Source organism: Schistocerca nitens, chromosome 1 (assembly GCF_023898315.1).
Source record: "Schistocerca nitens isolate TAMUIC-IGC-003100 chromosome 1, iqSchNite1.1, whole genome shotgun sequence".
In the NCBI taxonomy this organism is placed as follows: Eukaryota; Metazoa; Arthropoda; class Insecta; order Orthoptera; family Acrididae; genus Schistocerca; species Schistocerca nitens.
The window spans coordinates 391,306,265-391,332,990 of NC_064614.1; the positions used below are offsets into that span (position 1 = coordinate 391,306,265).

At 38.9% G+C, this 26,726-nt stretch overlaps 1 protein-coding gene across 1 annotated transcript in view; it reads left to right on the forward strand.

The window, feature by feature from the left end:
* Positions 1-26,726, forward strand: part of LOC126235814 (serine protease nudel-like) — a 65,477-nt gene that overhangs the window by 9,892 nt on the left and 28,859 nt on the right. The window contains exons 3-6 of the mRNA XM_049944660.1: positions 12,280-12,447; positions 12,646-12,781; positions 17,440-17,556; positions 24,247-24,357. Of these exons, the coding sequence (XP_049800617.1) occupies positions 12,280-12,447; positions 12,646-12,781; positions 17,440-17,556; positions 24,247-24,357 (532 nt within the window). The remainder of the gene's footprint in view (positions 1-12,279; positions 12,448-12,645; positions 12,782-17,439; positions 17,557-24,246; positions 24,358-26,726) is intronic.

Consider the following 26,726-nt stretch of genomic DNA (forward strand, 5'->3'; position numbering starts at 1 on the left):
AGGGTTTACAGCTGGAGATGGGTAATTTGATGGTAAGGTCATTTGGGGGGATTCCTTGAGCAAGACAACAACACAGAAACAGTATGTGGGATTGGGTTCTGGCTAGGGATAAGGAAACTTTTCTGTATTGATGCAGAGGAAAAGAGCAAGAATCCATGGTAGAGGATAAAAACACACTACAATATATAAATAACTCAGAAAACATGTGAAGAAATTGTACAAAAAATCATGAAAAGGACAACATGGATGATGCATGGGGAAAAACTGTGAAACCTGAGGGACTAGGACCAAAAGTGAAAAGCATAAACAAACTGAAATAGACATGAAAACACAATGAGATCAAAGATAAGATTAAATAAATAGACTATAATGTGGGGTGCAGGTCAGTGGGCTGATATGTGTGAAGAATGGGGGCAGCAGATGTGACTGGATTGGGTGAGGTCAGTATGTGCATACTGAAGTGGCAGGCTTTGGGGGGGGGGGGGGGGCTCACATTGGTGGGAAGAGCTAAAAGTTCATGTTGCACAAGAAGGTACAGAAAATAACACATGAAGATGTGCAAGAGTGGGGCAGGAAGAGTGATAAATTTGATGGTCTAGGAGTAATGGTGGTGGAGGGAGTAATGTGAGACATGAGATACTGCACCAACAATTGGCATGGTCAAGTAGGTGTGTGTGGTGCACAGATGAGACAATTGATGCAGTGTGGCTCATAAGATAAAGCATGTGGTGGGGTTTGGAAGGTGATGTGTAAAACACAGGAAAGAAGAGAAAGTAAAGGATGGACACTGAGTAAAGTAATGCATTAGAAAATAGTAACAAAGGAAAGAATACTGAGTTACAGGGTAGAAGAAAAGTAGTTAGGCAAACTCAAACAATGGAAGCTCTGGGGTGGAAAACTACAAAATTATGAACAGGATAGATTGCTAGAGCTGTTGACTCACAGACAGGCACAAGAGAAAAACTGCCAAATAAGTGAGCATTGAGCCAAAGACCTTTAACTAAAGTAGGCAACATATTGACACATTCATGCAAGCACAGCTTGTACATGCATCACGACTATCTCTGCGTGTGATTCCAGACTGTGAGTAACTGCACCAGATCAGAGAAGCAATCTATATGATGGTGGTAAGCAGAAGACTGGGGCGGGGAAGAGAGGGATAGCAGGGTAGGAGAAGAGGCAGTAATGTGCTGTTTATGGGAGCATACAGGAACATGGTAGGAAGAGTGTAAGGCAGATAGGTGCAGTTGAGAGGTTAGTTGGAGGGCAGAAGAGGGAGGGGGAGGGGAAGGGAGCAGAAAAAGAGATATGTAAAAAGACAGTGGGTGCATTGGAATAGAAGGTTGTGTAGTGATGCAGTGGAAGCAGGGTGGGGTATATGTGGGTGAAGGACATGACTATAAAGGTTGAGGCCATGGGGTTGATTAGAATGTAGGATATATTGCTGAGAGAGTTCCCACCTGTGCAGTTCAGAAAAGCTGATGTTGGAAGGAAGGATCCAGATGGTGCAGGCTGTGAATTAGTCATTGAAGTGGAGGATGTTCTGTTGGGCAGTGTGCTTGTCGGAGAGGTCTAGGTGTTTCTTGGCCACAGTCAATCCATGGCCTTTCATGCAGACAGAGAGCTTGGTGGCTGCCATGCCCACGCAGAATGCATCAGAGTGATTGCAGCTTGGCTTGTAGATCACATGACTGCTTTTACAGTTTGCCCTGCCTGTGGTAGGATAGATTATGCATGTGGCCAGGCTGGAGTATGTGGTGGTGAGAATATGTATTGGACAAGTCTTGCATCTAGATCCATTAAAGGTATGTGAGCCATGAGGCAAGGGATTGGGGGGAACAACAACCAACTTTCAGGGTTTCTCTTCAAAATGACATATGTATGATATCTTTACAATGTTTGGTTCTTGTTCAATAAATAATTGAAAGCGTTCCCAGACTTTATGTACACCCTATATATATATATATATATATATATATATATATATATATATATATATATATATAATGTGTGTTGTCTACATTAGATGAAAGCTTTTTGGCCAAAGGTTCACTTGTTTAGCATCTTTTTGTTGTGACTATCTCCAACTCAACCTCTCCATTATATGCTGAGTAGTAATCTGTCCTTTTCATTATATTGTCATTATTCCATCCTGGATTTTCAACTACTTAAAACTTCCACTATTGTGGTTAAGCCACTTTTACAGTCCAATCTTGACCCCTTCTTTAAAATTTGAGAAAATTTTGCATGTAATAAAATGGGGCAGTGGAACTGGAACCTGTGAACAAATAGGTCAAGTGGACAAACTGCAGTGGTTTTTATTCAACAAAAATTTGGCAGTGGATGCCCTTCCTATAAACTATTACATTATGACTAAGTTCTCATCCCCTGTGAAGTATTTTATAAGTTTTTTTAAATGTTATTGTTTATCTTTCATTGACATTTTCATTTTTGTTGTTGTTATGTTGTTATCTTCATTCCAAAGAGTGGCCTGGTGCAGCTCTCAATGATAGTGTATCCCGTACAAACATCTTCATGTCTGAATAACTACTGCAACCTACTTGAACATGCTTACTCTTTTCATCCTGAGACATAGCAAGATGGAATTACTCCATATGTTATGATCACAGCTCCTGATAATAACTATTTTTTTCTGATATTTGTTCTACCTTCATAACTGTGTGGCATATACATAAATATCTTCCAGTGTATATAATTTTTATGAAAGTTGTGCTAATGAAAAGATCCCGATACATGGAATCTAGTGGGAGTGCTTGCAGAGAGATGCAGATTTAGGCTGTTATAATACAATACAGAGATACACCTTTAATGTCTGAACTAAACAATTGTCCACAGTGAACTGAAAATACCAGGATAATTTTCTTGCGGGAGTTCATTCACTGACCAAAGAGTCTTATTCTCTCACTACTGATGGGGTGTCTCCACAAAGCAACACCCCCTCTCTCCCCTATCCCAAGTGTGTGGAATCTCGTGGGAGACCAGTCGTGCTGTGGATCACTGTTACACTACGCATGACTGAACCATGTCTTGTTCAAAAAGAGAGGGAAAATGACATGCTGTCATGATCCCTGCCTCATTTCAATAAAAGTGATTATTGGTTAAAATAAGTGGGGTGCAGTGGGGGAATCGTAGTATTGTTGATCTGTATTGATTTGTGGGAGTGGGGTGCTGGACTGCAGAGGTGACTGGGTAGTGAGTTAAGTGACGTCAGGCTCTGCTTGCATGTTAGGAGGTTATTGTTGTAATCTCAGGGCTGTGGTGAGCTGTGATGGTAACAAACCTGTCGTCTGGTAATCTCAATGTAATCACAACTGGTTCTCTGTCACTGTAAAGTTTGTAACTGGAAATAGGCCCCTTGTCTACTTGGTGTTCTTCTTGCTGTCCTTTGACGACAATAAATTTGTCCACCTGTTTCACTTGCATATCATCCTGTGGGAATTGCTGCATGTAGAGTGTGACTATGAACATGTTGTCATGTTCGAAGTATCTGGAGCTGGTACCTTGGGCTGACATTAGTCCGGACAGCCTCTGCGTAGCTGTATTGGTGGTTTCATGGAAAATCCAGGCAGGTTTCAGGTTTAATGTGGTTTAATGGCACAATGGTAGGCTTTCCAGGTACCAAAATTTTGAAGATGTTAGCTCCTTGTGTGAGAACTTTGTGAGGACTAGGGTATGATGGCTGTAGTACAGGTTGAATGGTGGCATCCTGCAACACAGTGAAATCAGTCAGCTAAGACTTTGTGTATAAAAATTTTCGACAAGCTGTGTGCCTGTGGTAGTCGTTCTGAGCCACATGATATGGTGTTTCACTGCACTGATGAGAGCAAGGAGCTGTGGCGTTGCACCAGTGAAATGAAGTTTGGTGGTAGAGTGAGCAGTTGATCATCTTTCCACGAACAATACGAGACTGGAATAGAAGGGAGAACTGATCAAGGTACTCAAAGTACCCTCCGCCACACACTGTCAGGTGGCTTTCGGAGTATGGATGTAGATGTAGATGTAGAAAGAATCTTTGTTAACGAGGTGCAAAGACCACTTTTGTATGTGGAGCATATGCCTAATAGCACCCAAAGTAAATATTCTGTTAAGTGGCAGCCGTACCACACACAGACTGCCATAACCATCCAGTGCCAGTGTACCACTAAATCATTACTTTGTGGATGATAAACCGTGGTCCAGTAGCACTAGACACTGCAAAGATTATAGAGTCCAGAGAATAGTGCAGGTTCACATTGGTGAGCCTGGTCAGTAGTGGTAGAGTTTGGGTAGCTGAAACTTGAGATCTACAAGTTGACAAACACTCTTGCTGTTGTCTTGACTACAATGTCTGGCAAGGGTGTGGCTTCAGCCCAGCAAATAACATGGTCAGTGGCAGAGAGAATGTATCGGAAGCAGTCTGACTCTGGGAGACAGCTGAGCAGATCAAGATGGGCGTGTTGGAAATGGCCTTTAGGTATATTGTATCAAACGAGTGGTGGCTGTGCATGTTACCCAACCTTGCAGCATAGGCAAGCTGTGGAAGTCTGTGTTCACAATCTGCAGTCATATTGTGCATTTGGCTTAACTAAATCATCAGTGGCTAGTTTAATCATGGAGCTTACTTTTGGATGTAACAGCTGTGCAAGCTGTCAAAACTAAATTTATGCATATTGAGTAAGACCAGTGACTGGAAGAGGTGTTTGCAAAACATCATGTCAGACTTGTGAGGAGGAACCCAGAATGATGTGGTACCTAGTAGGAAGTTGCATGTTTGTGCATCACGTTGTTGTGCCTTGGCTAACTCAGCGTAACTGCGTCAACTGAAAGTGTGTGTACTTGTGAGAGGCAATCAGCAATGATGTTGTCTGCCCCTTTGAGATGCTGATATCAACTGTGAACTGTGCAATGTAATCCAGGTGTAGGGAACAGTACGGAGTGCAGTCTTTTGCTGGATTATGTATAGAATCTGCCAGTGATCGTTGGTCAGTATAAACAGTAAGTTATCTGAGCTTAATGTCATCCTTGAAATGCTGCACCTTTCAGCATATAGAGAGCTCAAGCTGGCCAATTACGCTGGGAGTCAGATACTGGGAGAAAAAATGTAATGATTGATGTTCAGCTGCTACTGTCCGCTGAAACACTGCTCTGATCACTGTGTCATTTACATCAGAAGTGTTTGACTGTTGCAAGTGGATGAGATAATATTGTAGCATGTGGTTAACTGAGTTTAATTTTGTCAAATGCTTGTTGTGTTTGAGGGATCTGAACATGTCATGCTTGCTACATATATGTCTGCAGGCCAGTGCTGCCACATGAGGTAAGTGAAATCAGTAAAATTAATCGTGCCAAGGACCATTCAAGATGAATTCTAGGTCATGGAGGCTAACGGATGAGTTGTTTGTGCAGGGTTGTTCATACAGGGTTGTGTGTGCATCCTGTTAGTTAGGATATCCCAAACTGACATTTGTTTATTATCATGCCAAAATATTAGTGTCTCAGAAATGAGTTGTGTGCGCAGCCCAGTGATTAGGTCTTTGAATTCTTAAATGATCTGAGTTCAGACCGGCGTGAGCCAGGCCGGTTTCTATCCTAGTAGTACGAAAGGACCAAAAGGTGTCAGTAAAATCTTGAATATTCAGTATTGGATGGCTATTTGAGACTATGCGAGCATTGAGAGCTTGATAATTGCCATGAATTCTACATGTTCAGTCTTTTTGTTTTTTAGAACAAGATGTATGGACAAAGCCCACAGACTGTCAGACTAATGAATGGTGCCAGTTTGCAGTAGTCCATTAATATGTAGTTTGGAATATTTTAGTCTGTTGGGTGCCAGTCTGTGTGCTTTGTGAGGACATCTATGCCTAAGATTGGCTCGTGAACATCTGCAACTAAAAACTGCCATGAAAATTTTTTGTGGAGATCAAAGTGGATGGTGCATGTGACAGTTCTGTAATGGTTTATTGGAGAGTCATTTGCAGCATGTAGTTCGCAGCTTGACAGCCAGGGTAGGAAGCTCCAATGGCAGGTTCTTCCTAAGGGTGGTGCCCACATTTAAGCCAGTGTTAGTCAGGAAGTATTGATTAGCAAAGTGATCTAGTACAAAGAGTTGCCATGGGTCAGTTAAGTGATCTAGTACAAAGCTGTTGCAATGATTTGCAGCATCTATTGTGGACCACATTTTGTGTTTGGGTGATTGCATGACATAGAGCAATTAAGCCCTTTGTCATCAAAGTGATTGTGGAACCAACATAGTGACCTGCCTGAATCAGAATGTTACCCAGTACATTTGAGTTTTGTTGCTGTTGGAAAAATTGCAAAAAGTCTGTCAGCAAGAATTAATTTGCACTCCATCATTTCACTTCCCTGTACAATCATTGGCATTTGTGTTTTTCAGTGGTAATTTGGTGAGACATAATGTCTATAGCATGTTGTCCAGCATGAGGTTCAAGTTTAATCAACGATCGAAGGCATGTCCAGAGCTGGAATGGTATCCTACAGCCTAATCGTTCAGTAAATTACTTGTCATAATGGTTGCTCTGGTGTCTTGGTGAGCTAGTGAAGCGATGCTGCTTTCACGGCATCAAATTTGCCTTCACATGGAGATGTTTGAGCAACATCTCTGATCATGCAGGCTTATTCTCCAGTGTTACATAATAGAGCGATGAATGTGAGACTGTCATTGAAGATGCTGTGGCTCTGTAGGAAGTATTCATTGATTTTTAAACCATGTTGCCGGCGGTTCCAGTTGGAAAGCTGGTCCCTTGTATCTTATGCAGTGCAGATGGTAAACCAAGGCGATTCTCACACAGCCCAGCCGGCTGGACAATAAATGAGATTATAAGTGGATTCAGCTGGATTGTGCCTAAGATGTTAGGACAATAAAATCAAATAATTCACTGCATTGTAGTGTGGAAACAGACTGAAGTATGTTGTCTTGTTGTTGGGAAGACAGATTAAACTGATTACCAAAGTCATGGAGGAGATCAAAAGTTGTTGCGCATTGTTCATACAAATGTGGGTCATTGTTACAGCCAACAGGATGACATGGAAGAATGTCACTTACACATTTGACACATGATATAGGCTGATCCATGTGGTGAAAAAGTCATATGAAACACCAAAAGTCATTTTCCTGCAACTGCTGTTTGCCCATGTAGCTACATTGAAGCAGCTCTGTTATCATATGAAGACAATTAGGCAAAATACCCTAATTACATTTTAGTAGCTGCTGCTGTTCGTTGTGGAATCACTTGGGGAAGGGGGGGGGGGGAGAGGAATATTTACAGTTAATTGCAGAAAGCAAATTAGGCTATTATGATACAATTTATTATAGTACTGAGATACAACTTTATACATGAATGAAGATTGTTCACATGTGATAACCCCACAGATATTTTATCTTCTTAATGCAAAATGTAAAAGTAAATTTCTGTGAGCTAATCGGTAGGTCTGATTGTATTGACAAAACACTATTCATCAAAAAGACTGGCATTCCAATTTTTCAGTAACATATTTCAATTTCTGTAAAACTGATTAATTTATTGTATAATTAACATTAAAGTTCTGAAGTACCCACATTCTCCATCACAGGTTTTATTTCTGTGTTTTGTTATTTTCTGATCTTCGCCATTACATGTTTATTAACTCTGAATTTTTTTCACGAAGTGACATACTACTTTGTATTATTAAACAGTTAATTAAGATTGTTGCATAATTTATTCTAATTTCCAGTATCACACTTTATACCCTAAGTACAGTATACCCAACACAGATGGATTAAATGGTTTCATAAACATTTCCAATTTCATAAACCACCACATATTTTAAAATTACTGTTAATACTTACAGCTTACTACAGGTAGCAAAATCTGACCTTGCAGTTTTATGAATGATTACGTAGCTTGTGAAATAAAAATGTGTTTACATGCCTATTCAAGTTTGTGATATTTTGATTAAATTTTGTTGCAAATAATAGGAAATTTGGACCACTATTTTCATTGGAATGATTGATTGTTGTGCACTGCAATCTCCATTAAGGAGTGGACAGAGTGAAATGCCTCTGAGCAATTTTTCTAATTGATTGCTGCAAGACACTGTGTTTGCTGAGGCATATGAAATGTGTTCTGTGTTCTACTTGTCATTTTGTTTTGAAGGCTTCTATAACAACAATCAGTTCATTGATAGTGTTTCTAAAAACTGTGTCAACTACATTTTAATTTATCTGACAAAGTTTGCCACTGGACTGTTGTTAAATGTGAGAGCTAACATGATACATGTTCTGCTTGTGTTGAAAAGTTAAGGGACTGGCCAACATCTTAACAAAATGACACAAAATTTAATAAATCTGTCAAACTGTGAACCCCAAATTCGGTGTATAGTACATCACTAAACAAACACCATTCACTAGTCTTTTAAGGTCTTCAGTTTCATGATAACATGCTGGTGTACTACCAAAGAGACAAAGAAGAAGAGACAACAAAAATCACAGTTTGCTCCCTTAATGATTCACACACATTTGAACATTTTTTTGAACAACAAAAGTCAGCTTGGTTATCTATCACCACACTTCCCTCCATTATTGAAATCACTAATTCTTGATGCTTCAGGATGTGTCCTACCAACCAGTGGCTTCTTTTAGTCAAGCTGTACCATAAATTTCTTTTTTACTCATCTCTAGCATTCACATCTGTTAGCTCCTGAATTCTTAGGGATTTGATGTATTAAATTTTTCTTGAACTCTGAAGGCATTTTGCTTGTTTCAGGTATCTTTCATGCCATTTGGAATGATTTTGTCATGGCTGGCTCTCCCAAGAATGTCAGTAATTTTGAGGGAATGTCTTCTACATCTGATTCTTTCTTTTGACTTAGGTCTTTCAGTGCTGTCAAATTCTTCTGATGTCATCTTCATTTACTACCTTTTCCCTTTCTACAACATTACCTTAAAGTTCATTGCCCTTGCATAACCTTTCTGTATATTCCTTCCACCTTTCAACATTCCCTTCTTTGATTAATGTCGGCTTCTGTCTGAGTGTTTGAAATTCATACAACTGTTTCTCTTTTCTCCAAAGGTCCATTAAATTTTCCTAACAGTGACATTTTTCTCTCCCCTCGTCAAGCATGCATGATAGCCATTCCATTTTAAACTTTCAGTCAATCAAATTTTTTGAAATATGTATCCTCATTCTCGTGCTTCAGTTGATGAATTATTAGTTCTTCTTCCTTCATCAGTTAAGTTCATTGTATCTCTCTGTGTTATCCAGTGACCTCTACTAGGCCTTGTCTATCTACCTTATTGCTCATGTGCTGTTCCACTGTTTCGTCTCTCAGACCTATCCATTCATCTTCTCTTGTATTCACTTCCCGAATTTCGTTCAAACATTATCTAATGCTCGCTCTTAAACTCTCAACCAGCTCAGCTCCATCAATTTACCCATCTCCTGTCACTTTGATTATCTACTATTTTGTAATTTATTCAGTTCTTTTAATCTGTGCTTCACAATGACTGAATTAAGGTCAGAGTCTATATCTGTCCATGGAAGTATCTGACAGTTTAAAACCTGGTTTAAAAATTTGTGTCTTATGTAATCAGTCTGAAACTTTCCAGTGTTTTCAGGTCATTTTCACATATACAGTCTTATTTTACTTGTGTATCACAATATTTGTTTGATATCCATTCAGATTCACAAAGTTCTTTATTTTTGCTGCTGATAATCTTTTACTCTACTGACAATTTCTTATTTGTTGCTATTTCCACTCCACTTCTACTATTATCTGGTCAGTATCAATAATTCTCTGAGTCCCACTTCCAAAATCTCTGGCTCATGGCCACCACATCACAGTGATTCTTAAAAATCTTCCACATCCTTCCATTTTTAGCTTTATATTGTGTAGTTTCTCACAATGCCTCATCATTCTCTTTTTGTGCACTAGCTGCTTCAACACAGCCCCCACCCAGAGAACTCAATGGGCTACTATTCTACATCTGGAATATTTTACCCATGAGGAAGCATCTGGTTGCTTTTGGTAGAGAACAGAATGTTTCAGCAAAAGATAATGTGTCAGGTACATGATGGTCTGTCTTGATAAACCAGTGTGAGAAGAAGGGAATGAAATGCAGTTTAATGAGGCATGGGTGTTTGGAGATATTGCCAGGTGGAAGAAGCCATGTTGTGAGCAGTTGAGGGCACGAGATGCTGTCATGGCTCGTAACAATGCTATGTAGTCACCTTGAATCTGAGACCTTACTTGGTATTTTTAAGAGACTGATGAAAGCGATCAACACAACTACCCTCACCCATGGGCTTTTGGTACAACTGTTGATCTGCGGCATTGTTCCAAGAACTGATTGGCATCTTCTGTGCTGCAGGAGAGCCAGTCTGGGGCCTTGTGATAATTTTAGCAGCAAATTTTCTAGTTGTACTTTTGGTTGTGTACTAGTACCATTGATAAGTTGGCATAGCGCCTATAGAATGTACATCGTTTCTTTAAGTAAAACAGAGCTCTAAAATTTGCAAATGCAAACAAATTATCCAAGAAATGAATTATAAAATCAGATAGCACATGAAATATGGAGTATGAGGAGGTTGGTGACTGATTCACTCACTGCTGCGTGAACCCTCACCTCTCTTAATGAAAGCATTTATTCTAACACAATACTTAGAACTGAGAGCTGCTTGGAACCCAAGGTAAACTGTAAGTAAATTTGAATGTCATATAAAACCCACAGACTCCACAGCAGATGGAGTAACAAACAGACATATTGGGAAGAACCAGATAAAAACTGGGCTTGATAGTGTGCTTGACATGACAAGTGGGAGTGTAGGTGGACTTACTAATCAAATGTTTCTACTAGCCTTTATATTTAGCCGAATTAGTTACAAACTCACTTCAGCGTAACTTCAGTAGCACTGAATGCTACTGATCACAGAATACATATTGGAGATTTTAAGTGCCCTGATATCAAATGTGAAACAATGTATACATTACCAGTGGCAAACACAGACCTGTGAAATAGTACTGAATGCTTATCAGGCAACTATCTTGAACAATCAGTTGAATTGTCCACATATGAGAAAAATATTTTCAACATGATGGGTACAAACTACCCTGACTTTACTGCCAATGTAATAATTAGACACTATGGATTGATTATAGTGAAGATTGCCATAAAAGGCAAAAAAGTTTACCAAGAAGCCTGTGAAAGTAGTTTCAATTAGTAGAACACTTGATATGTCATCCTCTAGAAAAATATGTACCAAATAGGGAAATAAAAGGTGAAAATTTGCAAAAGAGGGCAACACACAAGTAGTTTGTAAACTAAGTAATATTTATATATCCTTTACATTGCTGTATTTCTGACGGTAACCATTCAGTTGTGTTAATAAGAGAGGTAAAATACAGATCCAAAATAGCTGATAGATACTACATAACAATTTATCTGATGACAATGCTCATGTCTGACCATATTGGTATGAATAGCAAAATATTACAAAAACGGATAAGAAACAAATGTGATTTTTACTCTCTACTGACCCTGTTTTGATTAAAATATTGCTGTAACCTGTAGTGAATGCTATAACATGAAAATCTCGTACTTGTGGCAAAAATAATCAACTAAGAGAAACTTTGAAGTCAGAAAAATGAGTGTTCTCAGGTGTAAATTCATGTTAGTAAAAGATATAAATAATTTAAGTGCATCAATGAACATCAACCCGACAGATACTTTTGGTTTAAATACAAAATATAGATTACAGGCTTGCAAAAACATGTATAGGTTTGAAAGTGCTATCTACTTTTATATTTTCTCTGCACTGCTGTAACATAACATCCTCAATATTCAGTGTGTTTTGTATCTCATTACACAGTTATTTATTAGACTGAACTCCTGTTTTTTACTGTTATATTGTACTAAATATTCAGATAACATTCATTTAGTACTAAATATTCAGATAACATTCATTTATTACAATGTTGAGGATATTGGCCCCTGCAAGTTGTTGTTTTGTTTGTCTTGTCTCTCATTATTTATGTGAATGTGGTATCAAATAAGATATACTATGGTGTTTATGAACTTTTATAGTTGAGGTATGTTTTTAGAATTTTGTGAAGTGAGGTAAAATTTTGAAATTTATGTCTACTTTTGTCAAAGATAGGGTGTATAATTTTCAGTCCAATGCTAAAAATCTACAGCTACCAGCCACTATAAAGTGTATCATTTACCAGTAGTAGACAGAATTTCTAATACATATATCTTAATAATTTGATATAAAATATTTTCAGAATGGTGTAGACTGGGGCAGTTTGTATGTCCTAACTCTCAGGTTTGCGTGGATCAGGAAAAGCTTTGTGATGGAGCAACAGACTGTCCATTTGGTGATGATGAGAAACGGTGTGTCACTGTCTCCAAATCAACTAAAGAAGCTGACAACTTCACATACCAATCTGAAGGTTACATTCTCATTGTTAATGTTATCTGTGTAGTAACTGTTAGCTTGTTGTTTAAAATATACATCACAAGATGTATTTAATACATACTGCATGTCTTTAGATAGTTACACACCAAACTTTTTGTTTTAACAGAAGAATCTTCTTTTAAAATAACAATTCAGCTCTAAAATGTTGATCATGTATATCTTGTACTTTTAGGTTTCCTTATGGTGAGGAAAAGAGGGCAGTGGGGTAAGCTTTGCTTGCATAATTTTGAAAAGATTCTCGCAAAATCTCAGTCGTCTTGGAAAATAACAGATCTGGGAAGAGCTGTGTGCAAAGCAATGACGTACAGGTTTGTCTATTATTTAGTTTACTGATTCAGCAATAGCACATCCTACAGAAGAAATTACTTTCCACATGTAGTTCATTTAAAGCATTGGATGATGAACTGGTGTGTAAAACCAACTATGAATCAGGTGTTTCAGTGTATGATTTTAACTCACTTGTAAAAAATATTTATTTCTGTAATATTTTCATGAAAAAGGACTACAAAATATAAATACCAATGAATGATTACTTCATGAAAACCATGCAGTGTTTTGCCAAGATTCCTGTTCATGAGTTATATAATAATAGCTGTTAACTTTATAGTTGCTTAGGTAGACTGCATTTGCTAATTATGAGTTATGAGACTATGTTATGCATAACCAAATATAAATTTTAGTACAAGAGAACTGGATGCTGCACTTAATTTCAGAGTGACAGAGATACATTACATTATTTTTCAACACCATTACAAAGTCTCTGTAGACAACAGTCAAACTGTAGCTCAGGATTTGTGTGGAATAGGGTTTTGACTGGTGGTTGTGAGAACTTGGGCTTACTGTAAATATAAATTTTATGAACAGCAGTATATCATAATGTGGAAGTGCATACAGTTATAATACTTGTCCTTGATCACAAAAATATCATCAAACTAATAATACCAGAAGCAAACAATATTCCTCTCAAATACCAACATAATGAAATTTTTTTCTTGAAGTGGGCACCATAACATTTTTTAAAAAAAAGTCTTATCCTGAACATATCCAAATGTTCCTTAGACAATTATCTAATGCAGTCCAAATGGCTTCACAAGTGGGCATCAACAAAAGGGAACCAGTATCATCATTTAATAACTTTACAAACAGGCGCACACAACCATACTGAATAACTGCAACAAGTAACTGCCACTGACAGATCTGCCCTGTACTCCCATCAATCTCCAATTTGTAACAGCTTTGTCATGCTTCGGAACCACCACAACAGGCACAAGCCTATTCCACCTCTCTGAGCATGTACCACACCACTATAAATTGTGCCAACTACTATTAGCTGCATAGTAACAGATGTCTGACTGCAGAACATCTGCTGATAAAGACAATCCTAGCCATCATGCCAATGTCTGGCTCCTGGCAATGTGTCGCAGGATTGTCAGCTGCTTCCACGGCGATCCCAGGGCTGGCATCCAGATGATGATGTTGGTTTCCCTCTATAGTACAGACTGCCTTTCGCTCTCTCATGCTGTGCAGGAAAGATCAGAGTGGCATTATGACTGCCCTTGCATTGCCACTAGTGCCCTCTGGCCAGAATCAAGCCCCTGAGTCACAGTGGCATCACTGGCTGGGCTGGTCTGAGAACTTGGCAGTGAAATTCAATTTCACACCACAGTGAAAGCCAGAGTTACTTCTACATCTGATGATGACTCTCCATCCAAGATAACATGCTGCATCCTCCCTACCAAACATTTCAGTCCTGTCACATATTTCACTTGATACCTCATATGATCATACTTTTGGCAATAAGTGTAGTGTGGTACTGAGTCAAATACTGTTCAGAAATTATGAACTACTGCATCTACCTGTCTGCCTTGATCCAAAGCTTTCAGTATGTCATATGAGAAAAGCCTGAATGGGGTTTCACATGATTGGTGTTTTCAGAACCCATCCTGGTTGGCATGGAAGAAGTTTGAGATATCTCATTATTCCAGTTGCTGACCCTCATGAATCGAAAACATGACTGCGTCGTTTCATGATTCGAGGGTCAGCAACTGATAAAAAAAATGGGGCCCCCCGGGGTCCCAACGTCGCGATGGCGGCGTCACTGTCCCGCCGAGATAATTTGTCCTTTTAGGACAATTATCTGAGCAAGCACCCACGCCAGTAAAAGGTTGCCCGACACGTGTTGATAACAGGATTTGTTTTAACCGGCTGTACCCGAATTTTAGTATATAAGGAGGGTGATTTGGAGCACAGCACATCGTGTCCTCTAAACCGATAACGTCGACATCTACAAGCAGCAGCAGCAGCAACACCACATTTGTAAGTTCATTTCTGAATAATGGAGACGCTATATAATTTGGCCAAAGTAGCAGTATGTGGTCAACTGGAAAATGCATTAGATGCTTTATAATTAGAATTGCCATCTACTGTTGAAGATGATATACTGTGAACATATAGAGTATCAAAAATGAATTATATCCTTACCAATTATAGATTGCCAGAATGTTATATTTTTGCTAGGAGTATAAATGTTCCAATGATACCTGATATTGTAGCCGACGCTATTCAAGCAGCTGGTAAAATTAAAAATGGTGTACCAATTCCATGGTCTACATTATGCTTAATGACACTTGCGAACGTTGGTAAATGCAATGTCTGGCAATCAAGATTTAAAATTAAAGTGTGTTTTTATGAAATAGAATACAAACACTTAATATTTCATATTTGTGAAAATTGTTTAACGTCAATGATGTGTAGATGGAGAACATCAAAACTGTCTGATATTATTGCAAACATGGAAATTCATTTAGTTACTAACCACATTTTGTAAATGGGGTAGTTTGCCCACCGCATATAACTATGTATGGTCATTGGTGTATGTTTTGCGTTAATACGCCATTATTCAGAAGTGTACGTTGTGATGGAGCATTAGATGCTGTAAGTGATTCAGCTTTACTTCTGCCAGTACCTCGTCTCCTACCTTCCAAACTTTACAGAAGCTCTCCTGCGAACCTTGCAGAACTAGCACTTCTGAAAGAAAGGATATTGCGGAGACATGGCTTAGCCACAGCCTCTCGCAGGAGAGCTTCTGTAAAGTTTGGAAGGTAGGAGACGAGGTACTGGCAGAAGTAAAGCTGTGAGTACCAGGCGTGAGTCGTGCTTCAGTAGCTCAGATGGTAGAGCACTTGCCCACGAAAGGCAAAGGTCCCGAGTTCGAGTCTCGGTCGGGCACACAGTTTTAATCTGCCAGGAAGTTTCATATCTCATTATGTTTGAACTCAGAATATGTTCTAAGATTCTACAACAAATCTGTGTCATGGATACTCGATGTTAGTTTTGTGGATCACTTCTACTGCTCTTCTTGTAGATGCGTGTGACCTGTGCTTTCTTCAAAATATGGGACATGGTTTTTTGTTCAGTGGGTCTGTTATAGGTTATAGTAAGAAGAGGGGCTAACCCAGCTGCAAATACAGTATAGAATCTGATAGGCATTCCATTGGGCACTGGAGCTGTGTTCAATTTTGATGATTTCTCACTCCTCTGACCCTAATACTTATTTCACTCACCTTTCCAGTGGTAGGAGTATTCAGTTGGAGTAATTCTCCTAGGTTTCCTTTGTAAAGGACCATTTGAAAATGGAGTTCAGCATTTGCTTTGCTACCTTCTGTGTCAGTTCCTGTCACATTCACTAGGACTATACATTAGCTTTGGTGCCACTAACAGCCTTTACATATGACCAGAATTTCTTTCGGTCTTGTGAAAGATCATTTGATGATATTCTGTTACAGTAGTCACTGAGAGCTTCATGCAGTCCTCTCTTGACAGCCAAATGTTTCATTAAACATCTCTCCATCTGTTGTCCTATGATTCTATTATTTGTTTTACACCTGTTATGCAGTAGTGTCTGTTTCTTGAGAATTTTTTTTTACAATGACTAAATTTGAATGAATACTATGGAGAGTCCCTCTTATCATGAACTGTTCTACTGGGTGCATAACCTTCCAGTGCATAGTCAACTATTCTTTTAAACTTGAGCCATAGTTCCTCAACATTCTCCTGCCTTGTTCTGAAAGTTTCAGGTTCGTCATTGGGTTGTGACACTACTGATTTTTTTTTATCTAGTTTACTGAACATATATATCTTTCTGCTTGTTTCAGTTGTCCTTTGTACTTTGATAAACAGTGTTGCCACAACTGCATCATGGTCACTGATACCAGTTTTGATGTGGACATCCTCAAAGAGGTCAGGTCTATTTGTTACCATTAGATCCAATGTATTTGAATCATGAGTAGGGTTCTGAGCTATCTGACATAGGTAGTTTTCAGAGAAGGTATTGACTAATGTTTCACAGGATGTCTTATCATGCCCACCACTAACAAAAATGTTATTTTCCCAATTGATTGTTGGATGATTTAAGTCTCTACCAATGATTACAGTCTGATTGGAGCACTTACATACAAGCAAACTGTTGTTTTCTCTACAGTTTTCAGTTACATCATGAGATGAGTCTGTTGGGTGATAGGAGGATCCAATTACCATTTTTATTCCCACCCTGATACTGAGTCGTGGCCAAACAATCTCATTTGTAGCTTCAATTTCTATCTCAATGACTTTCTTGTCTACTGTGACAAATACATTCCCACCTTTCACCAATAGCCATCCACACACTTAAATTTCCTCAAAAAATCTCAGTACTATCAATTTCTGGTTTAATTTGCAATTCAAGATTGGAGTAATATGTTTGAGCTTTTTAATGTTGATTTGCCTGTCTTAGTATGAAGCTATAATCATTAATTTATGCCATTCTTAATTATGTATGATACATTAAGATATATGTGAAGTGATATTTTGCACTATAGCTGCAATTCTGAAAGTTGTTACCTTTAATTAAATCTTGATGCATATGCTTGTATTCTGATATTTCACACAACAAATTTCTAACGAGTGATTTTTCCTCATTTATTTTCAGTGATTTTGACACTGTTGAACACCAGACAGAAATAATTAAAAATGTTGATGAAGTGGATGATGATCACTATTTTGAGATCACGTTTGCACCTCCGAACAGCACTGAATACACACAGAAGTAAGAACCACAACTGCTTCATCTTGAAAAATGACCAGAGAAAAACATTGTCCAGGTGTTTAGTGACTTGGCAAAAAACATAATCATCACAACTATTTGTAAATGATGACATATTGTTACTAATAACTAACATGTGTTAATAGTGCCCTGCTACTCTCCACTTTTATTTCCCTTGATAGAATGTTACTGTTATTTCCTTTCTATGATAATACAAGCAGAAATATTCTGGTAAACATAAGTCCATGAATGAGCTGTCTGTAAGATAACGGTGATGGAGGAGTTACGAGCTGCTGCTGACTTGAGTATGAAGTATTTGAAATGTAAACTTTTCAGTTACGTCCTCAACTAAAACTGGGATCAAATTCCACCCATTGCCTACCTTTTCAAGAATACAATACTACTGCAGTGTGCTGCATGTTACAATACATTTGTACCTGTCGAAAGTGTTATTCTATGCAGTAGTGCATTTGTCTCTGCAGTGAGTGCCAGTACTTTCAGATACCCCCAGACAATCTCATAAATCTTGCAAAACTCTACAATTTACTATTCCAGTTCTGTAAGTGTATCAGTTGGGATGATGCCGAACAGACAGAAAAATCCAAGATGAGTAACATCAGGTGATTTAAGAGGCTAAGGTACAGTCTCTGCTCGACTTATGTATCCTGTACCATACTGATATGTAGATGTTGTTTAACATCAGCAGCAATCATGCATGTATCACATTGCCCAATCATGCACTATGGATGAAATTTGAACCCAATTAGATGGGACTTAATCAAAAAGTTTATAGTTCAAATACATTTTTACTAAGTAGGACAATACTTCTTATAGCAGCCAGTAGTGGTTTGTACTCGTCCAGTTGCATTCCTCACAAACAGCTCATTGTGGAATTATGTTTACTGAAATATTTTTATATCTGCTATAATTTTGAGTAAATAACTGAGCAAATATTACCAGTGGAAATAAAATGAGGTGGGGGGGGGGGGGTTACTGTTCACAGATTTTTAAGTCCAGGGTTGTGGCAGGAAGTGAGAGATGTTGGAGAGCAATCCTCCATCTCTGGAGCACAAAGAAGGTGGTAATGGGCTGGAGGATCTAAATGGTCCACGTGGTGTAGCAAGCAATCTGATTTATTTTTACAGTAATAAAAATCTGTCCTCTGGTACATCTAAAGCAGATCATATATGTTCAGTTAATTGAAAAATTTCTACATAAAAGTATACAATCTTTTCTTACCTAAAAAATAAATTTATTACATTCCTTGTGTAAATTTCTGTAGCTAGCCTTTGGTTTGCAGCTACATTGGTACATATGAGTTTTGCCTGCACTGAGTGGGAAAACAGCCTACACCAGCCACCTGTTCATCTCCCACCTATATTGTACCTATACATCCAATGAATCATTTAAAAATTCGTAATTATTGTTCATTGTCCAGGTGTTTAGTGACTTGGCAAAAAACATAATCATCACAACTATTTGTAAATGATATCATATTGTTACTAATAACTAACATATTTATATTAAAACTAAATTACAATTGTGTGTGATCTTGTTAACAGGCACCACACAACACTTCACTGATAACACAGTGTTTTTATGCTATTTGTGAGCTTATCCTTTCCTCACCATCGATATTACAGCCATTTGTTTTGCATACCTCCTTGTCATTCACATATTCCCTGTCCTTCATCATTTGTATATTCCCTGTCATTCACCTCTTCTCTTCTGTTAACATCTCTTGTACATAATTTCTGTCCATAATAGCTGTTCTGAACCTGTTTATTTCATTCCTAGATATATTGCTTGTGATTATATTCAGTTACTGGAATGTGTCATCATTCCTAATTAGGAACATCATTTCATCTTGAGGGGGTTCATGTCTCTTAACTTCCACTTGGAGTGTGAATGTGAACACCACAACCCTGTCATAAAATAAACCACACATCTGCTGGGGACAGTATAACTCATTTGTACTCTCTGAAGTTTTGAAGGAGCCCGTATCCTCAGTGTCCTATATTGTCGCTATCCCAGTCTTGCTGCCATTTGTCACATGTCCAGTCTTGAAGATCTAACTTATTAGTTATTCTGGAACCTGTAATTTCTTGACTTTACCCACGTTATCTCACCATAACCTGTATGCTGTGGTAAGAAACTGTACTGCTATGTCATCAGGACATACTCCCATAGTTATGAGAAGGGTCTCTGCTTGTGTAGCACTGTATGCGCACATCACCCTTAAGAGAGCCCCACTCTGTGTACCTCCTAGTGTGGCTGCATTTCGTACCAGGTGGAGCCAGTGAGTCCAAGCACATGTTGGAAAGACCACAACGGCAATTAATGTTGCACTGTGATAAATTTTTGCAGATTGTGGAGTAAGTTGCCAGTGCTGGTGCTTGCAGTTTTCCATAATTTTAGGAGCATTTGGATGGACTTTATGTACATGTGCTAAGAAGTTCTTCTGTCCTTGTGGAGAACTTCTAAAAACCTGCATACAGTGCTTCATGTAATTGGGCTTTTATACAGTTGGGCTGTTCAAGGAGAGTTTGTCCTTAAGCAGCATATATGTACTTTAGCTTCAATAATAAAATCCACTGCAGTTGTAAAAATTATTTATTTCTAAAAAGGAAAGCACTACTCTGTTTCAGGACATGTGTTCCTCTTCAGATACATCTGCAACAATTTTTAAAAGAAGAATAGTACCTATCCACATAGTTAAGATAATCAAAGCTAAACAGAACCAATAGAAATTCTGAGTAAAGAACACCTATTACATTGTGGGTCCACAGGGATACATAATAAAGGTTAATATAGATTAAAATTATTAAAATATTGCATCCCTGGTACATGAAATGCAAGTGTGTGTCCTCTTCAATCCTAGGTCTGCCAGAAAGCCTCTTGCAGAGGAGGACCATATGAAAGGATAAAGGTCATCAATTAGAAGAGCAGAAGCCACAGTTAAATGGAATAAAATATATAAAGAATCAAACCAAATCCCCAATTACAAAACTTATAATAGTTCAGGGTGAGGAATGTGCCATACATGGATCCGTGTGAAGACAGATGGGTGGTCTTTTGAACAGTCAGACATCCAAAAAAGGGCATCTGCAGAGACATGAGGGAAATAGTGTCTGCACCCGAGCAAAATTTGTGACTCACCAGTGCTTCATAAACACCCATCAAATCAGTACAACACACAACCCAAAACTGAAATGCAGACAGGAGTGACCATGTACTTGTAACAATAGCAAGTGGACTGCTCACACTGTCTGATGGTCAAAATTTAGATTAATGTGCCAGGCAACAACAGGTCTAAGAAACCACCAACTGTCATCCACAGTAATGAGAGCTAACTTCTCTCACATATCAGCGAGGCAGTAATTACAGATTACAACATCTGTACATGAATACATTGCAAACCGACCAATAGGGTCAAACCAAAGTAAACTGACATAATTCCTGCAATGTCACTCAAGAATGCATATAGCACACTTACAGAACATAGTTCCAAATTGTAACTACTTTGTATAGGCACAAATCTGTGGAACAACTAATATGAAAGGAATGAAACCTGTAAAACATTTATAGCCTACACCAGTAGTTATAGTGTGCTATTGACCATCTTAAGAATAGTCATACAGTAAAATGTACAGTGAAAGATTTTTAAGAAATATTGCTCACAACGTCACTAATCACATCACTAAAATTCAAAATGAAACCAAAATAGTAATCAGTCATAACAATCAAAGCATAAAATACATAGTAACCTCCACTTTTCTAGTTGGGAACCTTTATTCTTTTTTGTAGGTCCTCTGTGAGAGGCTTTGTGGCAGATGTAGGCTTAAAGAGGATTTTTTCTTGCATGTTATGTACCAGGGATGCACTATTTTAACACATTTTAACCCATTCTGATCTTAGGTATGCATAATTGTGCACTCATATTTTGATGTATCTATATTTTTTCTTAGAATTTCTGTTGGTTCTGTTTAGCTTTGATTACCTTACCCATGTGCATAGGTATTATTATTCTTTTAAAAATTGTTCCAGGGGACCTGAAGATGGGTAGTGCCTTCCTTTTTAGAAATAAATAATGTTTACAACTGTAGTGGTTTTATCGTTGACAATGAATAACAGTTGTGGATTTTTCATGAAGAAAAATGTATAGTTAATTTGTTGTTCCTACACCACCTCTGCAGCTTTGAGAGCTTGTGTCTGGAACATCCAGAAACCACCACTGAGATATCATCAAGGTGAGCAACAACTCCATTTGCTTCATCAATTCCAGCCATCAGTGGCTTGATTGTCAGGTCTCAAAATGTTGGTCCACTTATTGAGCCTTGAGGGCAGCCCTTTATAATTGTTTTTGTTATGTTGTGTCACCCATCAAGCCACTCAACAGTCTGACCAGTGCTGTAAGCCATGGAACATTAACGTATGTATTTTGGAATACAAAAACATCCTAGGCGATTGAACATCACAGACCACCAAAGACTATCAAATGCACCTGCTATGTCCATCTTAATTGCAGCACAATATTTACTGTAGTACAATATTTACTGTAGTACAATATTTATTGTTTGTTGTGTCTACAATTTGGAGAACCTGATTAATGGCATCATCTACTAATTTACGTTTGTGAGAGCCAAACTGACATATGCTAAGACCCTGGAGCTCGCAGTGCTTTTGAAGATGTCTGGAGAGTAGCCGCTCCTGAACTTTTGCTAATGTATTAGCAAATAGATCTATATCTCTTCAGCTTTGTGGGATCTTGATTCAGGCCTTTATTTATGACAATGGCACCTGCAGATTTCCAAGCCTTCAGTTCCCTGTCCTGTCTTATTGCCTTATTCAATAGACATGTTAAGAATGACTCTATGATTGGAATTGCTTCCTGCATCATCTCTGAACAGATTCCATCTAGACCTGATGCCTTGTAATGCTTTGCCATGTGCTAGGATGGCTATCATTACTGCTCACGCATTCAGATTCCTTGAGCTGTGCTGTAAAACATGCTCAGAAACATGGGTAATAGATGTAGGCAGACAGTTTTTCTGTGCTCATCCATTTGTACAGCCAGTTTATTGGTGGTCATTGATGTGTAAAAAGCCACACATTGAACACATGTTACTTGGCGAATAAGATGTTTGGTTTCACATATTGCTTTTCCTGTGCCACTCCATGGCTTACCAGTGGTGACAATAGAGTAAGTAGCGGTGGGTGGGTGCATGGGACAGTTTTAACAACAGAAACAATTCCAGGTATCAAAACATTGGGGTAGGGATAGTGGCCATGGAACATCCTACAATTTGACAAACATGTTACTGAAGTTAGCAGAGCAGTGGAAGGTGATAGTGGATGATGAAATGATGTCTAGGAGAGATGACTTGAAAAAGTCACATCCTTGATGGAATAATGTGTTGAGGCACTTGAAGCATTGTTGATTCTAGTTGGTAGTTGGCCCTTGTCAACTTTAAATCACTCTCTTGTGATAGTTTCATAATTTTCTTTCTCTTTTCACTCTTTATTCTTGCCCATTTTGCTCCATAGCCCCCCCCCCCCCCCCTCCATGACCTCCACTCTCTTCTTCATCCTATTTATCTCATTCCTTTAGGGTTTTTTTTTTTAGTTAGTGAATTATTTATTTTATGTTTATTCTCTTACCTCCTAATTTTCTCCTCTGTCTTTGTACCCCTTCTATTTATTTTTTCAGATTTTTTTCATAACCTCCAGTTTTTTCGTGATTTCCCTAAATCGCTCCAGGCAAATGCCGGGATGGTTCCTTTGAAAGGGCACAGCCGACTTCCTTCACCATCCTTCCCTAATCCGATGAGACCAATGACCTCACTGTCTGGTCTCCTTCCCCCAACCAACCAACCATAACCTCCAGTTTCATTAATTCATTTATACATTTCTCATTTTCCTCCAACCCGTCCACCTATCTTCCATTCAGCAAGAATTCCTATTTTTACAATAATGTGTCATATGTTGTGAAAGCACATTTCTTAAAGTTGTTTGGACTAGTGCACCCTTTCAAACTAATTAGTGTTGACTACATCCAAAAACTCTTGGAAAAGTTCTTCAGTAATACTCTGTAGACAGAGATGGCTGCTATTGGTAATTCAAAACATTTGAAGACTGCTTTCTCACTTCCTAAACAAAATATAAATCACATGGGATCAGAACAGGGCAGTTAAACAAATGTAAAGCAAATGCACACTGTTGCTGTTGCAGAGTGACTCAACTGATTTTAATTTACAGTATTGTTTCCTTCTTGTCTGAATCTATTAAACAGATGGAAAATAGAATCACCAATACAGATGTCCTTATTCACTTTGAAATTAAAAATTTACAGTTACAAGCTGCATGTTTCAACTCTAGGACTGAAAGTCCTATAGAGTATTACTTAAACCATTTATTACATTTAGATAATGTTTAATTTCACAATAATGTATTATTCTGAAGGCTGCTGTCAACGTTTTTCTACGGAATTGATCAGATATTTTCTTGAAACTTTCAAGGTTTACCTTTACATTTTGAATAAAAGATAATAAATCCTATATTCATAATATTGAGGGTGTAATTAACATATTACAGAATAAACGATATATTTTTGCAAAGTGCATATTTACTACATTGTTCTGCAATGCATCCATTGTAAGAGGGCATAAAGCAGACATTTCCGTTTCTTTCCAGATCTGTATTGTCATTCCAGCCTTCTGAGTGCCCCCAGCAGGAATTGCTGCATGTAACATGCAAGGATTTGGAATGTGGAATACGTCCACAAGCTGTAAACCAGTGGGCTAGGTATCATAAAACAACTGTTTATATTATGACAAGTAGTTTTACTACCATATGTACTGTGCAGATGCAGACTAAGATCCATTATGTGCTAGGTGATAGTATAATTTTTTAATGTTATATGATAAAATTTCTGTGATTTTATTATTATCATCATCATCATAATATGATTACATGAGGTGAGTTGTGTATCAGAGGAAATAATATGTTCCTTGACCCTTCTGAGAATGTGTACTGTTGAAATTGTGGGACGTAATTTTTTTGTGTTGCTCACAAGGGAAACTACACACTGCACTTCTTCAGATTTAGTGAGAAAATGGCCCAGTGGATAGCCCATCAAAAACTGAACTCGGAGAAAGCATGAAAACAAGGAAAAGGTGTACTGAAATGTGAAAAAAGAAACAAAATAGAAACAGTGAATGGTCCAACCTCAAGATGTGCAACATTGAGCGACTTGCAAGAACTAAGGTGTCATGCTTGTTTGGTCGCAATGTTAGACTGCAAAGGGGGAAATTCATGTTCAAACCTCTCTCATGGGCTCCCCTTTCTTTTCCCCATAAATTAATGAATTGTTCATCTGTCATTGATGTGTCTGTTCTCCTTCTGTAGTCTTGGCAATTGTCATACTACACATTGTTTATAGAATATAAGCCATGTGGGAAGACTATATTATGATTGCAAGTAAATGCAATGAATAGTGAGAGCAGGAGAGATGTCTAATAGAACTCTCACAGAAATGAAAACAGCAAATAAATAATAATAATAATAATAATAATAGGTATGAGCTACATTAAAATGAAGGTAGTCAAAACATCCAAAAACGAATGAAAGAGGCATAACATGTGGTACTTGAGTAGAACAAATAGGTGGTTCCTTCATTACACATCACCATTGCAAATGGACATTACATCACAATACACACACAACTTTGAATACAGTGAAAACACATGTCAGTGACCAGATGGACAGTTCATAATTTTGTGAAAAAAAAGTGGTGCATGAGGGAGATTTAAACCCAGATCTCCACCTTTGCTTCCACTGCGGTTACGACGCCAACAATTACTGGCTGCTTATGCTGCCCATGTTTTTAGCTTGCCCGGGCATCCAAATTACCGTGTCCTGTTCCCGCAGTCAGTCGTCCATCTGCCAGACCGTCGGCCCCGGTCGGGTTGTCCGATCGCCGTACGCGTCAAGGAGCTTCTCTGCGGGCTTGGGTTTTTCCCTGTTCCACCTCCTTTCCGGGCGCCTCTGCGTACACCCTCGTGGTGTGTTCCTCGCCCTTGCCTTCGGCTCAACTTGGCACAGGGCTCGAAGGACTCGGTCCCTCCAGAGGCCTTCCGCCGCCGCTTTTATTCCATCCTGGCCACGTATCAGGGCTCTGGAATTGTTTACACCGACGGTTCGATGGTTGCTGGTCATGTCGGGTATGCGCTAACTCTAGGGGACCATTCCGAACAATGGTCCTTGGCGGCTGGCTGCGGCGTTTACACTGCTGAGCTGGTCGCCATCTTTCGAGCCCTAGAGTATATCCGCTCCTGCTCAGGTGAGTCCTTCATTATCTGTAGCGATTCCCTGAGCAGTTTACGAGCTCTCGACCAGTGTTTTCCTCGTTCTCGTCTGGTGATGGCTATCCATGAGTCCCTGCATACTCTTGCGCGTTGCGGCCGCTCTGTGGTCTTCGTGTGGACCCCAGGCCATGTTGGGATACCTGGCAATGAGAACGTTGACCGTCTGGTGAAAGAGGCCACTAGTAAATTATCTCTGGGGATTGGCCTCCCAGAGACTGATTTGTGGGCAGTCTTACGCCATGAAGTTCTTTCGGTTTGGGACGCTGAATGGCGCAATCTGCCCACGCCCAACAAACTCCGTCCAATCAAGGTGACGACGACTGTGTGGCGGTCGTCCTTGCGGGTCTCCCGCAAGGAGTCTGTTGTCCTCTGCTGGCTGCGCATTGGGCACACTCGGCTTACGCACGGCCACTTATTGCGCCGTGAGGACGCGCCTCTATGTCGCTGCAGCTCCGTTTTATCAGTGGTTCATATTTTATTGGAGTGTCCGTTTTTAGCTGCGCTCAGGCAGTCGTTTGCACTGCCTGACACGCTCCCTGCCCTTTTAACAGATGACTCTGCTACGGCTGACTTAGTTTTACGTTTTATTCGGGCAGGGGGTTTTTATCATTTAATCTAAGTGTTTCAGTTTTATCTTATTGTTTTGTGTTGATTCTGGCCTTTGGCCTCCGGTTTTAAACTGATTTTTTAATGTGTTTTAAGTGGTTGGCTTTTCCTTTTTTATTTCTATGGTCGGCCAACCACCGTCACACTCTGTGTGATTTTAGTTCGTTTTGTCTGGTCTGTGTCTGAGTTTCTCTTGTTCTG